The following is a 15,749-nucleotide window of genomic DNA, read 5'->3' on the forward strand; positions in this document are numbered from 1 at the left end:
TTGAGAGGCGCAGCGGAGAAAAGCCTGGCTAAAGCTCTCTCCTCTGTCTCCCTCTGTCTCTCCAAAGCTCTCAGACACACAAACTTGTACTCACCCTTCCTTTGCTCTCAATCCTGATCACAGCGAGACAAAAAAAAAACAGCCGAATCTCCCCCTCACTCGCTTTCTCTCTCTCTCGGTATCCGCTTCTCCAAACCACAATCCTCTCATATCTTATTTATTCCATGTGACAGTTACCCTCAAGTATTGATTTGCATTCTGTGAGATTACACACTAAAAAATGTTTGGCTTTTAAAACAAAAAAACAAAGAGCATCCCCACTCTAATCAATCCCAAATGTACCAAAGGTGCAGACGGGACTCTGTGACCGAACATTGTTCAGGCAACAAAACAACCTCTGCTCCCTCAACAGGGTTTCCCAGAGTGTGTGTGTGTGTGTGTGTGTGTGTGTGTGTGTGTGTGTGTGTGTGCGTGTGTGTGTGTGTGTGTGTGTGTGTGTGTGTGTGTGTTTGCATGCATGTGTGTGTGACCGGTGGTCAGTCAGGTCTTTCCCATTGTGTCCCCTCCCTGCCTCATTATGTTGGCTCCCAGATCTCTTTTTCTCTCTGACGACTAACTGAAGTGGGCAGCTATAAAAGGCAAATGGACACTCCAACACCCCTTTCCCCCGACTGCCCTGCCCCCACCAGTCCTAAGAAAGCTTCCCACCAGTAGGATTTCAGGACTTGTTTTAAGAACACTGCACCACAGGTTCAGTTTATCATAAATGTATCTTTCTGATTATTTCTAAATCGGCTTGTTACTTCGTTCTTGTCCGCCAGCTCGTGCAGCTTGTAAAGGTCTGAATCGTGGCTTTTATTGGTCGACGTCTCACTTTTTTTCTCCTGTGTTCCTTTGCCTCCTTTTTGCCATGGAAACCCAGCATGCATTGTAATGCCTTTGTGAGTGTGCGTTCTTTCAGCTTTTTTCTTCAGAGTGGTGGCTGGTTGCCATAGACGGTCCACGGGCAGCAGCCGAGCCTTGCAAGGTTCACTCAGGTGGGCGCTGCATGCGGCGTGTGTTGTTACTCAAACGGCACCCAGATTCCTCATAAATGTTTTATTCCTCTTTTTGCATATTTTCCCCCACATTTGTTGGCAAGAGTAGAAAGATTACAAGAAAAGAGAAGAACAAAATGTGAAAGGCCTTTAAAGAACTTTAAAGCACATACAAAGTGTATGTGCTTTAAAGTTCTTTAAAACACATCTTTGGTTTGTGCAGGGGTGAAAGAAGATGTTAAAAGTAAAGTCTGGTATCTTTGTTCAGGATTAATTTTCATTCTTTAATCATACTGTTTATACTGGCAGTTAATGTCATGACAAATGGTTCCATATCAGCAGTGTATATCATGTGACTTTTCAGGACAAAATAAGTTACTCATCCTGTCGTTACCAGGTCTTAAAATGAAGTAAATACAACCTCAGATGAACAACAACACATGACATATTACACAGTGTCATTATTTATTCATCAAAAGTGAAGACGAAATGACGAAATAGTGTGTGGAAAAACTAAGTGAACCCTTCCTGCTTCCACAGGAATTAAGAGGGTAAGTAGCAGCCAAGTGCTGCTGATTAATGCACTGATTAATGGGTCATCAGTTAGTGTGAGCACCTCTATAAAAGCAGAAGCTTTGGAGCATTCAGGTGTGTGTTGACACAATGCTAAAGACATCAGCAATGATCTTAGGCTCCGGCTACACGAAAACGAAACGAGGTTTTTTTTGAAAACGGGTACGAAAATTCTCGCGACCACACGGAAACGCGCTAGCTGTCCAGACGAGAACGGATGAAAACGATGAAACGATGCAGTACACACGCCGCTGTGTCACGCCACGCTGTGAGACAATAGAGAAGTGTTAAAATTGGCTCACAGCGTCAACGTGTGACTGACGCAAAAACGTTTTAGCTGTAACAATGGAAACGAAACGAGGCCGTTTTCAAACTTTCCCACTCTGGAACCCGTTTTCAAAAACTATCGTTTTGGGGTAGTGGGAACGCCGGCTCCGTGTGGCCGCGACAGCGAAACGATAAGAAAAAGTATCGTTTACAGTGAAAAACGTTTCCGTGTAGCCGCAGCCTTAGAGAAGCAGTTGTTGCTGTCCATCAGTCTGGGAAGGGTTATAAGGCCATTTCCAAACTATTTGGAGTCCATCATTCTACAGAGAGAAAGATTATTCACAAGTGGAAAACATTCAGGACAGCTGTCAATCTTCCCAGGAGTGGACGTCCCAGCAAGGTCACCCCAAGGTCAAAAACCCAAGAGCTACATCTCAGACTCTGCAGGCCTCAGTTAGCATGTTAAAGGTTAAACTTCATGACAGCACAGTTAGAAAAAGGCTGAACAAGTATGGCTTGTTTGGAAGGGCTGCAGGAGAAAGCCTCTTCTCTCTAAAAAGAACATGGCAGCACAGCTTAGGTTTGCAAAGCTGCATCTGAACAAACCACAAGACTTCTGGAACAATGTCCTTTGGACAGACCAGACCAAAGTGGAGATGTTTGCTCATAAAGCACAGCAGCACGTTTGGAGGAAACCAAACACAGCATATCAGCACAAACACCTCATACCAGCTGTCAAGCACGGTGGTGGAGGGCTGATGATCTGGGCTTGTTCTGCAGCCACAGGACCTGGGCACCTTGCAGTCATTGAGTCCACCATGAACTCCTCTGGATACCAAAGTGTTCTAGAGTCAGATGTGAGGCCGTCTGTCCGACAGCTAAAGCTGGGCTGAAACTGGCTCATCAACAGGACAAAGATCCCAAACACAGCAGCAGATCTACAACAGAATGTGTGAAGAAGAAAAGAATCAAGGTGTTGCAATGGTCCAGTCAAAGTCCAGACCTCAGCCTGACTGAGGTGCTGTTTACACATACCCGGGTATTTTGATAAACGAAGACCTTTCCCTTCGTTTGTGCCTTTCGTTTATACACAAACAGAGTTTTTTCCTCCGAAAACGAAGCTAAAAAAAAACTCCGGCAAAAGTGAAGTTTTTTAAAAATTCCGTTTAGCGTTTGTGTGTAAACTGGTTGAAAGAGACGAAAACGGAGTTTTGGGAATGGAATGCGGAGTTGTCGTCATAGTACAGAGCCCCGCCCCTATCCGCCATGTTGGCAGGATGCTAGCATGAAAACGCCATTCTCTCCGTCCATTGTTTATCTGGCAAGCATGGAGGTACTAGCAGCATTTCTGTTGTTGAGAGCTATACTCGCTTGTGTGATTTTGAAAATTACAGTCATACAATGTATTGAACAACAAAGACATTTTTCACGGCTTGAGCAGTTTTATAGTCCAGTGCAACGTGTAAAAGTAGCTCAGTCTCGCTATCAGTCCACACACGTGAGCCTGGCGCCATATTTTCTTCTTGAAAAGGATCCGGAAGTTCTTCCTGTCAGCGGTTCTCTATTAGGCTTCTGATTGGCTTGTGTGGAATTCTCATTGTTCTAACACTGCCATCGTCAGGCTTGGCGTAATTTAACAGCTCCTGATAGCGTATTTATGCGGATCAATGTAGACGTGTTTTTTTTTAAAAACGGGGCTGTGTGCACCTAGTTTTTTTTGCAAACGAAGGTTAGAAAATATGTGTTTATCAAAATACCCGGGTATGTGTAAACAGCACCTGAGATGCTGTGGTGGGACTTTAAAGGTGATGTATTATGCTCTTTTTTTTATCAATTTTTTTAGGTCTTGTTGAGTTGCATGAGGTAGGCTTTGATCATCTGTCTTTGCCCTGTTTTGACTCCTCTGTTTTCAGAGTGGAGTCTTACCAAGCGCTCAACGGCCTGCAGTTACTCAGCCTTGGACAAAATTATTATCCAAAGATTATGAAAGCTAATATGAGGCTTTGGAAGTCTATATCAATCAAATCTAAGGACCTTTTGATGTAATGAGGGCTCCACTTATCTCAGAGGATGTCAAATAGATCATTAAACCTGTGTTCAGAGGGTTTTCTGTATTTTCATGCTTTGTTGACTGAAAAGAGAGAAGTTGGGGTTTTCCAGTTTGGCCACAAGATGGAGTTATGGCTCCTTGAACTGAAGGGCCCATGTCACGCGTCTAAAGTGATATCAAACCCATAATCAGGTCTTTTTGTTTCACTGATAAAGATGTTGGACTGTAAGTTCTGTGCGTCTAATGTGTGTGAATATAAACGGCGAGGAGTAATCTTGATTGTTCCACATGTTATTGCTGCTCCGCTGCACATGAAGTCGTTGTTGCTCCACCTTGTTGAAAATGAGTTCCTGTTCCTTTAAGGGATCGCTCCAGCTTTCAGTGTAGTCACGTTGCGTATATTCCATATCAGAGAAAGTCCAGTGGTGGAGTGTGGAATCTCCTGCTGCGAGGGCAGTTCTCCTCCGGGTACTGAGCACAAAGCAGGTAAGATCCCATCATCATCATCATCATCATCATCATCATCATCATATTTTAATTGAAACAAAAACTAAACCAAAAGGGGACTTTGACATTAACTGTAACATGCAGACATGCGCTTCTAAATTTAATTTTGACTGTGTGAGAAAGTTTCTTCAGGCTTTATTTCCAACAGCTCTCTAAATGGTGAAAGTCACACTTACTGTAGAGCTTTTTTTTGTTTGTTTGTCTGTTTCTGTCTTCTGTTTATGTTACTTTTAAAAGTTTTCCCACTTTGGGAAACTTTGTTAACTTGTTAACTTAAAGGAAAAGTAACGAGAGGCTTGTTAACCGTCTTTAGAAATGCATAATGGGATAGAACTGATCAAAATGTGGCTCCAGGTGCAGGAGTCTGCCTCGCTGTTGGAGGAGAAAACTCTTTTACACTCGCTCCTGTGTACAGACCCAGCAGGAAATACATGTGCAGTGAGCATCATGCCTTTCTCATCAGGCTAAATGTAGAGACAGGGTCGAGCAATCAACCGTGGGCTTTCACCCTCTTTTATTTTTATAAACTTCTTTTTACGCTGTCCAACCAACAGGAACAGTGAGATGCAACTGTTGCCTCTATGTCATCACATGCTCTGTTGAAACAGAAGAGGGATCTTTTATTCATCAGTATTATAATGAATGAAAGCGACAAACCCGCCGTTTCAGGGTTTCTCTGTCACTGTGAACACTTAATGACAAACCTGATTTTTAAGTGTCACCATCAGGAATCTGACTCGACCTCCAAACTGTCTTTCATCAGCTGAATATTGTAATTCCTCTTCACAGAAATTTCTTTCATCATGAGCACAGACAAACAACCTGAATTAACTTCCCCAGAGGCAGACGCGACGGGTGAGTATCGGGCTTCTTGTCTCTTATTTGAAAGTGTACGTGACCGGTTTGCATGAATTCCCCCACAGAAACCGCCATCCTGCGTGAAGCATCGAGCTGAAAGCCTGAAGCGTGTGTGGAATTAGTGGAGCCTGCTGTTGAAGACTGAACACTTTTTTTTACTCAATTTGTGTCCCCGCAAGAGAAGAAATGAAGATTTTAATACACGCTATATTAGTTAGTAGCTTGTAGTCTTTAATCAACCAGAAACAAAAGGTTAATTCTGTAATTTCTTCATTTGTTTGAACCTTTATTTAACAGACACAAGTATAGAACATTTTATTTTCCATGTCTTCACTGACCATCCTAATTTTATTTAGGTAATAATGATAAATATGGAACCTGATGCAGCAGCACACTCAGTAAAAGCTGTTGTAGAGTCATGTTTCCCATCGCGTTCCATCAGCTTCCCTTTAATGACTCTTTTTAACGCTTTGGGAACTGAGGATGCTGATTGTTGCAGTTTTTCAGAGGAATCTGGGTCCATTCCAGCTGAATTTGAGTTTTCAGTAGGAGACAGATGTTGCTGGAAGTCCTGCAGAATGAGGTCTGGCATCGTCCTGCTGAAATAACCACGGACCTCCCGGGAAAAGACGTCACCTTGATGGCAGCATCTGTCTCTCCAGAACTCCAACATCCACCTCTGCATCAGTGGCACCTTCACACAGATGAAGCCATCCCTGCCATGGACCCTGATGCAGCCCCACACCATCACAGACGCTGGCTTTAAACCTTTCTCTGAGAACAGCCTGGATGCTCTTTCTCATCTTTGTAGAAGCAGACGTCAGTTTTTCCCAGAAGCAGCTGAAACGTGGACTCATCTGCCCACAGAACACGTGTCCACTGTCTTTCTGTCCATCTGAGATGAGCTGGTGTCCACAGAACTGGGCCGTGTTTCTGCACAGAGCTGATATCTGGCTTCCTCCTTGTGTGATACAGCTTCAGCTCACATTTCTGGATGTGGCCGTGGACCGTGTTGAGTGGAAATGGTTCTCCGAGCTCCTCCTGAGCCCATGTGGCTGTATTGATCATGGTGGCGTGATGACGGTTTCTCATGCAGTGCTGCCTGAGGGCTCCCAGCTCATCCAACAGTGCTTTCTGTCCTTTATGGAACTCATTGATGATTCTTTGACTGACTTTGTCACAAATTAGTGATCCAGGACCCATCCTTGCTTGGAAAGACAAAGAATTCAGTGGATCCTCCTTTCATACCCAATCCTGACACCCTCACCTGTCACCAGTTCACCTGCTGAACGCTGTTACTTCTATATTCCTTAAACTTTTCTGTCTTTTTTTGTTTGTTTGTTTCTATCCCAATTTTTATTTTAATGGGTTGGTTGGTGGCATTAAATTCTAGATTTCTTTCCTAAAAACGAATGAACAAATTACAGATTGAACCTTTTGCTGCTTGTTTCGCTGGGGTTCGTGTTCATACGGGAACTATTTGTCACTTTTTCAGAAACCTGCGGGGACGTTGCAGAAGTGAAGTCACAGGAAAAGGAAAAAAAGGAGAGCCATTTCAGTGAAAATGGGATGCAGTGTGATGAAGGTGTCACGGATGCACGTATGTGTACCCACTCACACATGCATACATACATATATTCACACTTAAGAAGCTTTGACATCTTTCCATTATAATTAGCATTTCAGCCGCTGTGCTCGCAGCCTTTACTGTGGTACAGTTGCATTTCCACAGCGATGAAGCTGCAATAACCTTCTTAATTTAGTCTGGCTAATGTGCGTCTGTGGGTTTATTTACTGGTTTCATATGCTAAAGTACAGTACAGTACTCGAGCAGTAGGAAGGTGTTAGATGACCTAGATGTGTACATGAAAAAAAACAAAAACAAGATGACATGGAATAAACTAGTGATATAAGAGCTAAATGTATGTTAAATGAGCTGATCTGAAAAACAAAAGAACACGGTGTTCAGGCGGCTGTCCTCTATTTCTGACTGGTAACCATCTACCCCTCTGGGTGCACTTCCTAAAGCCCTGCTTTGCGTCTGCTGCATCGCTTGCGGTTCACTGCTCTGAGACACTGGACTCTATATCAGGCCTCTCGGATCTCTGTGTGCAAAGTTTCCATAGCACCTTTGAGCGCCTTCCACAATACAAGGCGCTGCTCTTCAGCTCATCATCAGTCACCGCTAAGACCACAGTGTGGTTTCTGGATGGAACTGAGCACACTGGGGGTGGGTTTGCACTTAGCAAGAGGTTAGGTGAGAGGTCCTGCAGGGCTGGCCCCCGGGACTCTGCACATCAGCAGCTGTGGTGCTGAGAAAAACCCTGAAAACTGGCCGAATCCAAAGTTTGGCCTCAGATATGTGAGACTTATCTGTTACAAACATGGAGAACTCGAAGAAATGGACTCGGGCGGGATCAACGTGGAAATTCAGAGGAGGTCTGATGCAGATTCACATCGAACTTTGCGTGATTTTCAGCCTCTGACAGAGTTGATTTAAAAAAAAACAAAAAAAAAACTGAAAGGGTTTTTTAAAAGCAGACGAGGAAAAGGCGCCAGTGTGTTTCTCTCCTGCCCCGGTTCTAGTTTCTGTGTCTTCAGAGGAAACGCTTTCCTCTTATCTCAAACACACATCTTTTGAATCTCTTTGTGACATGTATGGCTTTAAGTATTAGCTCAATTTAAGCCATCCACACTTTGAAGATGTATTTGCACTCATATCTAAAATACAAATGTGGAAGCGAAGGGATGGCTGTGAGTGGAGTCTCATCATTGGAAGCAGGTTCTCCACATCGGTCACTCTTTTCAGCCGCTGCATGTGTATTTAAATGAATCTTAACTTGGGAGGTGATAATGTTGCAGCACAAACTGTTTTTGTTTACATCTCTCCAAATGAGTGTTTTGTGTCTTTATCATTTCCTACTTGCTCAGGTGTGATAAAGACCGAGGCCGAGGACAAAGAAGATCAGGAGCAGCATCTCGAGGCTGAAAAAGAAGCAGAGATTGTACCCAAAGAGGAGGCAGAGGGGGGGAGTGAGGATGGCATGGAGGAAGGTTTTGATGAGGAGGACAATGATGCGGAGGGAGATGAAGAGGGAGATGCCCTGAACGAGCCGCAGGACTTGTCACTGGTGGACTACTCGCGTTACGACGGCGCGGCCCTGCCAGACGACCACGCAGCAGCGGATACGGGAGCGCTGGCTGCTGCTGAGGGGCCTTACGAGCCCGGAGCCACGGCCCCCCGCATCCAGACGACAGGCAAGCTTAGCTGTGACATATGCGGCCTGTCCTGCATCAGCATTAATGTGTTGCTGGTGCACAAGCGCAGCCACACGGGTAAGCACAGGAAGACAGCCCAAACACCTGACCTCAAACAGTACGGCTGTTGATAGCATTTGAAACTGCTTTTATTGAGTCTGCATCACACATGACGTACGTGTCCTAACCGGTCTCACAGCAGCAGCATCTGGTTGTGAAATATCTTCTGTTGTTGTTCAGTGACGGTGTGATTTGATGGCAGCAGCTGATATGCATTGAGTAAAATCTGCTCGAAGCACTTTTAACAGGATGGAAACTAATCATCGTCTTGGAGTCGCAAACGTTTTCAGTCAGATTACCTTTTATTTCTTCCTGAGATACGACATCAGCCACATGTGCGCACACACGAAAGCTATGAAACGAGATGAAGCACTCATCATTTAAATGCAGTGACAGATGCTCATCTTTGTCATTCCTTCCATCACTTTGTTGAGTGACTAAGAAAGAGGAATTATGAAAATTAAGATATTGAGGTCATGGTGCTCCCTGTGATAACCACAATCCTGACGCTGCAGTCTGATGGTTCAACGGACTTATTCTGAGCAGACCTGCAGCTCAGTCACCCTGTGGTTGTGCCTGAGCGTCAGAGCTATGCCGCCCTCAGCCGAGGCTGTTTTCGACATCCAGTGCACAACCGACTTGGTGGTCTGAGTCGTGAGAATGCTGTTTCTAGGTTTCTGACAATCAAAGTGGATCTTGCTTTGTTCCCCTTTTAAAGATGGTGAATGATTCTGTTTATGCAATTCACTGAAATACTAGGAACCAGAGGACAGCCTAAAAAGATGTTCTCTTTTTATCAAAGGGGGGGTCATGAGAGGTATTTATGAGCAGTCGGTGTCTTATCTGGAGCAGATGGCGCGTTCTCTGTTTGGATGACGGGCGAGCCCAACCGGCAGCTGCTCACAGCGGGGACAGAAGGAGAGTTTTTGACATCTAAAAACAATCAAATCTCATCAAATTGATTGTAGGGTTCGCTCAAACTGCTGTAAGTTTATGAGCATTGAGTCATTTTCGATGTGCACAGTAGCTGCTACACTGGCTCAACCGCCATTTCCCCTGCCTGAATTTTCTACCCGGAGGGGCTCTGACCGCCGTCTCCTGCAAGTTAGACAACGACTGCTCACGATCTTTTAAAAAGGAAAAGAGAAAAGAGAGGTTTTTAGCATCGATAGCTGCACACATTCAGTGTGACATCAACAGTCTTTTCTGTCTGGAATCGCATTCATTTTCCCGCTGCACGTTGTACACGATGATGGAAGAGTTGGACAGCTGTCTTCTCCGTCAGCTCCTACCGACTCCGTGGTGTAAAAACAATGTCTCGTGCTCCCTGAACCATCAGCTTCCTTTATTAAAAAGCAAAGTTATCTGCCAACAGAGGCAGAAGTTAAGACTTCCAAAGTTTTCCCGACATATCTTAAAAACTGGAGTGAAAAGAATAAAATACTTTTAAAAAGGTTCAGAATATTGGTATTTCTAGTTTCAAGCATCAACTTGATTAAAACCAGTAATGAAAATCTTTTTACAATCTACAACCAAGGCACCTGATGCAAGTGAAATTCCTTTAGTTTTTTGCAGCCTATAACCAAATTTCCGCTGGTGGAGAACACAAGCACATCTGCTGAGTGGGTAAATCTGCAGGAAAATCTGTTGTGTGATCACCGCTCTGTTAAACCATGTGAACTGATGGCTGCTGTTTTTTCTCTCTCAGGTGAGAGGCCGTTCCACTGCACTCAGTGTGGGGCCTCCTTTACCCAGAAGGGAAACCTGCTTCGCCACATCAAACTGCACTCCGGGGAGAAGCCTTTCAAATGCCCCATGTGCAGCTACGCCTGCCGCCGTCGCGACGCTCTGAGCGGGCACCTGCGCACTCATTCTGGTAGCACCCAGCCGCACACACACACACGACACGCACCGACACTGTTGGCATCTGTGTACAGTATCTCGCTGGTTAGTCTCTCTATCCTTTCTCATCTTGAGGTCTGATTTTCCAGTAACACCCTGTCATTCAGTCTCATATGGTTACACTCATCACATGTGATAACTTACTCACTCACCTCTGGAAACTTACTCACTCACTTTCAGTTCACGTGTTTTTACCTGCGCATTAGTTTTTGCTTAAAGGGACAGTTCGCCTCTTTTGAAATGAAGCTGTATGACATCCCATGTTAGCAATATCATTTATGAACATTGACTTACCCCCTGCTGCGTCCTGTGAGCCGAGTTCCAGCCTCGTTTTGGCGTTGACGAAGGTAGTCCGGCTAGTTGGCTGGGGTTTAAAAAATAAAGCGTTTTGCTTCTCAAAACAATATGCGTTCAAAAGAGTAATACATTTGCATCACAAAATCGTTCATCCAGAAAAAGTCAGACCTCACAATCGCTTGGCGCTATTTTCTCTCTTCATATCAATGCGTACAGCCACCTGCCAACAACCGCACCTGTTACGGTGTTTACTGCTCGGTCTGCACTTCGGTCTGCACAGCACGCAGTGATACGAAGGGAGAGAGAAAATAGCACCAAGCGATTGTGAGGTCTGACTTTTTCTGTTGAACGATTTTGTGATGCAAATGTATTACTCTTTTGAACGCATATTGTTTTGAGAAGCAAGACGCTTTTTTTTTTAAACCCCAGCTAACTAGCCAGACTACCTTCGTCAACGGCAAAACGAGGCTGGAACTCGGCTCACAGGACGCAGCGGGGGGGGGAGAAAATGTTCATAAATGATATTGCTAATATGGGATGTCATACAGCTTCATGTCAAAAGAGGCGAACTATCCCATTAAGGAAATAATACTCGCTGCTGTGCGATGCGTTTGTGATTAACTGCAACTCCTGCCCGCAGTGGAGAAACCCTTCAAGTGCAACCACTGCAGTCGCAGCTACAAGCAGAGAAGCTCTCTGGATGAGCACAGGGAGCGGTGCCATGTGTACATCCAGAGCAAAGGTCTCGCTGAGAGAGGTGAGCAGCTGTCACACACGCACACAAAAAAAAGCACACTTCTTACTGATGGGTGTTAATGAAAACAGTCCATGTAAACGCATTTATACACACACAGCAGGCACAAAGTTAAAGGCGTTACTGCCTGTTTTTATGGCCTCATTAAGTTAATGAACTGAAGGCTGGAGCCCCGTCATTACAGCTAAATAGGTTATGGCTGCTATGGTATGAGGGTTCGACCGCTTCTCATGTCTCCATCAGCAAAGAGGAAGCCAAATAGGGCAAAGGTTTGAGCCTGGCTGCCTAATACCGGTACGCGCACAAACCGACACCATCGGTGACTCTGAACTCCCCCTCACGAGGAACGCTTTTATGTACAGACGGGACAGTTGCACGATTGCAACATGGAGACAGTGCACTGTTTCTGTGGTCACCGAATGTCATAAGTTTGTGCTTGATAGTGCTCTAGTGGTGAGGAAGTACATCCTCATCCTGTGGTCTCCTCTCCTGCACTGATGAGGTAAGAAAAAAAAATAACAACCAGGAAGTGAGGTCAAAAGAGCCGCCGATCTCAAATGAAATTCTCGTTCCTCCCAGTGCGACTCTTGTGTTTTTTTTTAAATTTCACTTTATAACCTCAAAGGCTCAGACATGTGGATGGCTACTGCCCCGTGCACTCGTGTTTCTGCCTGATCGACGGCAGTTCTTCATTTTCTGCTTGCTTTCTGTCGATGCAGAGGACAGCCACACACCCAGGTCTCAGATGGGCACTGAGCGTGCGCTGCTTCTCGACAGGCTCGCCAGCAACGTTGCCAAACGGAAGAGTTCAATGCCGCAGAAGTTCACCGGTAAGGGCAACGACACAGGCAGAGACCTCAGACTGCTGACACGCTTGTAGCCGAGCACTTTAATGTATTTCATGTTAAAACGCAGCTGTTTTCCACCAGCTTTCACACGCTGCTGTCTTTTTAAAATATTTACATGGTTTTGCTTTTTGCAGGGCTTTAAGCTTTAAAATACAAATATTTTGCGTGTGTTTTTTGTACCTTATGTGTAGGCGTCTGTCTGAGCTTCTCGTTTGTCTGTCTGTTTCTCTTCGCCGGCCTCTGACTCCTGCCAGACAGGAATTGAGGGCAGAGCAGCTAACTCATGCCTGCACACACCACAGTGGTCTCCACTACCCTAAATTCTCTGCAAGAGTTGTGTCATAGGTGGGTAAAGGTAATCATGCATGGTTAATTCAATTAATATGTGTAAAAAATCCCAAAAGAAATCGCTTTCATTGCTCACTTTGTGTACCTTGAATTAAACAGATACTATCCCTGAGAGGAGGATGATCAAAAGTCAGCAGTTTCAGTAAATGGCTGAGTTGGCATTGCCATTTCCCAAACCTTTTATGAGTGCACACACAATTTTCAATACCCTGCTCTCACCTTTCTGGTTAAGCTCAACATCGGGTTGTAGTTTCGCAATCACGCCTCAAGCTGCTGGTGCACACATACACAAAAAAACCTCCTACGTCTATCAGCCCGACAAATGAAGTGAGATCTTTCAGTATGACAACCACAGGGGGAAAAGAGAAGTAAGAGAGTATGTGACCGCAGAGAGAAGAGATAGAACAGGCGGGAGGCGAAGAAACGTGAGCAGGTGTCTCTTTGTCGATACTTCTGTAAAGCAGCTGCGCCAGAGGCCTTCATCTGCGCCGCCTGCTTCCTCTCAGCCCTCTGTCCTATCCTGGCTCAGAATGCTTTAAAGCTTATGTTGTCCCATGAACCTGGGGTTTCTTGCTCTTTTTTATCTCTGCCTTTACTCCACACCAAAGAGAGTATCCCTTAGAGCCCCGTATGGACGTCTGCTCGCTCTCCCATCTGTAAGCACCACCCGCTCTCCCTGCTGTTTGCTGCCTGAGCCGTCTTTCTGGGTCTGTGTGAAACCTCCTGCTGGGCCTTAACCCCTTAATGCCTATTGTCGCATATATGCTACAAACCGTAGCCGGAGTAACCGTTGACTCCAAATTGACCAGGATGCCTGTTGTCGCAAATTTGCAACATACCAAAAATTCTATTTATTTTTTGTGCAAAAGTGAAATTAATAATCTCAGCATTATTTACCATCTACTTAAAGGCTAAAACACACACAAAACATTTTTTTTATATACAGCTATATAAATTCAGGCGTTAAGGGGTTAAAGGGATAGTTCGCCTCTTTTGACATGAAGCTGTATGACATCCCATATTAGCAATATCATTTATGAACATTTTCTTACCCCCTGCTGCGTCCTGTGAGCCGAGTTCCAGCTGAGTTTTGGCGTTGACGAAGGTAGTCCAGCTCGTTGGCTGGGGTTTAAAAAATAAAGCGTTTTGCTTCTCAAAATAATATGCGTTCAAAAGAGTAATACATTTGCATCACAAAATCGTTCAACAGGAAAAGTCAGACCTCACAATCGCTTGGCTCTATTTTCTCTCCCTTCGTATCACTGTGAGCTGTGTAGACCGTGCTGACCGAAGTGCAGACCGAGCAGTAAACACCGTAACAGGCGGGCTGTCGGCAGGTGGCAGCACGCATTGATATGAAGGTAGAGAGAAAATAGCGCCAAGTGATTGTGAGGTCTGACTTTTTCTGGATGGCCGATTTTGTGATGCAAATGTATTACTCTTTTGAACGCATATTGTTTTGAGAAGCAAATCGCTTTATTTTTTAAACCCCAGCCAACTAGCTGGACTACTTTCGTCAACGCCAAAACGAGGCCGGAACTTGGCTCACAGGACCCAGCAGGGGGCAAGTCAAATTTAATAAATGATATTGCTAATATGGGATGTCATATAGCTTCATGTCAAAAGAGGCAAACTATCCCTTTAAACGCTCTCATGTCATGTCACTGGTTTAGGCGACAACGGCATCTGCCTGGACCTGAGTTTTAACAGGGAGCTGGTGCACCGATCTGATGTGAAGGAGCCTCCCGCGGGCTCGCCCGGGCCCGACGCCCACCACCACCAGCACCAGCAGCAGCAGCAGCCCGTCCTCTCAGGCCCGGATGGCGACCCACCTCACTCCCACAGGCCTTACCCCATCCCGCTAAGCCGCACCGACATCAGCCCCATGCGGCTCACCAACGGCCACAAGTTGGGCATGCAGCTTTTGGGCCTCCCTCACGGCGCGCAGCCGCCCATCAGCATGGACTCGTTCCACCCCGACGGCTCCCAGATGTCCCAGCCTGTCATGTACAGCTTAGGGCACCTGTTGGGGGGTCTGAACCACCAGAACGGCGTCCCCCACCCGCACACCCAGCCCATCCCCTTGTCGCCTCTGGAGGCCCTGCGAGTTATGCGGGCGGACGGGGAAGCCGGCGCGCTGCCCGGGGCAGTGTACCCCTGCGGCCACTGCAGGGTGATCTTCTTGGACTACGTCATGTTCACCATCCACATGGGATGTCACGGCTTCCGCGACCCGCTCGAGTGCAACGTGTGTGGTCACCGCAGTCGGGACCGTTACGAGTTCTCCTCCCACATAGCCCGCGGCGAGCACCGCCTAGAACTGAAATAAATTGCACCCTTGCAAACAGACAGATGCCGCTCTATGGGGATAGACAGATTTACTCATATAAGTAGCTGGTAGTATCAGAAATGAAAGCATGAAGTAGCAGCTATGTCTACCCTGCGTGTGCATATGTGTGAGTGAGACGTTGTGGGAGTGTGATGGGTGTTCTTAGTCAGCCAGTATTCATCTGAAAAGATGGCCTGTAAAGTTTTAATGCAGGACTAATTCTACTTCTTGCCATGCGTGTATTTGTACGTAGCCGAAGCCTCCGTTTGTATCATAAAGAACTCGTTTTCAATCGAACGTTTCAAGAAAATCAAGCAATAAATTGCATTTATTGTGTACCTACTGTTGTTTTTTTCTATCTGTGTAAAGATGTACAAAAATAAAAGACAACCCTTCCTCCATCATACACAGACTGCATCATGTTGCCAATTCAAGACTCGAATTATCTCGAAGGTCACATGTCTCTTTTTTAGGCTGTGGTTTTCAGAGAGGTGCAGTTCACGGCTTCAAAGGACACCACTTCTCTTTGCACTGTGTGTTGGTTTCTCACTCCAGAATATTACACTCATTTTGTGCTCCCACAAGTTAGAAAAACACTTCACGTTTTTGCAGAAATGTTTTGTCTTTTTCTCACAGAATAGAAGCATTCGTTAGACTGACG

General features: G+C 45.4%; 1 protein-coding gene across 2 annotated transcripts; it reads left to right on the plus strand.

Annotated features, from left to right (window-relative positions):
• The first annotated feature begins 3,100 nt into the window (after positions 1-3,100).
• LOC142378653 (zinc finger protein Aiolos-like) lies at positions 3,101-15,426 on the plus strand. Of its 2 annotated transcripts, none has more exons than XM_075463410.1 (8): positions 3,101-4,413; positions 5,224-5,289; positions 6,788-6,892; positions 8,224-8,628; positions 10,319-10,486; positions 11,450-11,566; positions 12,283-12,393; positions 14,433-15,426. In XM_075463410.1, exons 2-8 carry the CDS (start codon positions 5,238-5,240, stop codon positions 15,086-15,088), a joined length of 1,614 nt encoding a protein of 537 aa, XP_075319525.1. In that variant the 5' UTR covers positions 3,101-4,413; positions 5,224-5,237; the 3' UTR covers positions 15,089-15,426. The 2 variants fall into 2 exon arrangements, with proteins under 2 accessions (XP_075319525.1, XP_075319526.1); XM_075463411.1 differs by having other exon boundaries at positions 8,224-8,550.
• Positions 15,427-15,749: the final 323 nt, after the last annotated feature.

This window comes from Odontesthes bonariensis, chromosome 4 (assembly GCF_027942865.1).
Source record: "Odontesthes bonariensis isolate fOdoBon6 chromosome 4, fOdoBon6.hap1, whole genome shotgun sequence".
Classification (NCBI taxonomy): Eukaryota; Metazoa; Chordata; class Actinopteri; order Atheriniformes; family Atherinopsidae; genus Odontesthes; species Odontesthes bonariensis.

Coding starts and splice junctions, on each gene's coding strand:
- LOC142378653 (XM_075463410.1), top strand. CDS start 5,238: ATGAGCACAGACAAACAACCTGAATTAACTTCCCCAGAGGCAGACGCG. Junction 6,893..8,223: donor TGAAGGTGTCACGGATGCAC/GTATGTGTACCC, acceptor CTACTTGCTCAG/GTGTGATAAAGACCGAGGCC. Junction 12,394..14,432: donor AATGCCGCAGAAGTTCACCG/GTAAGGGCAACG, acceptor TCACTGGTTTAG/GCGACAACGGCATCTGCCTG.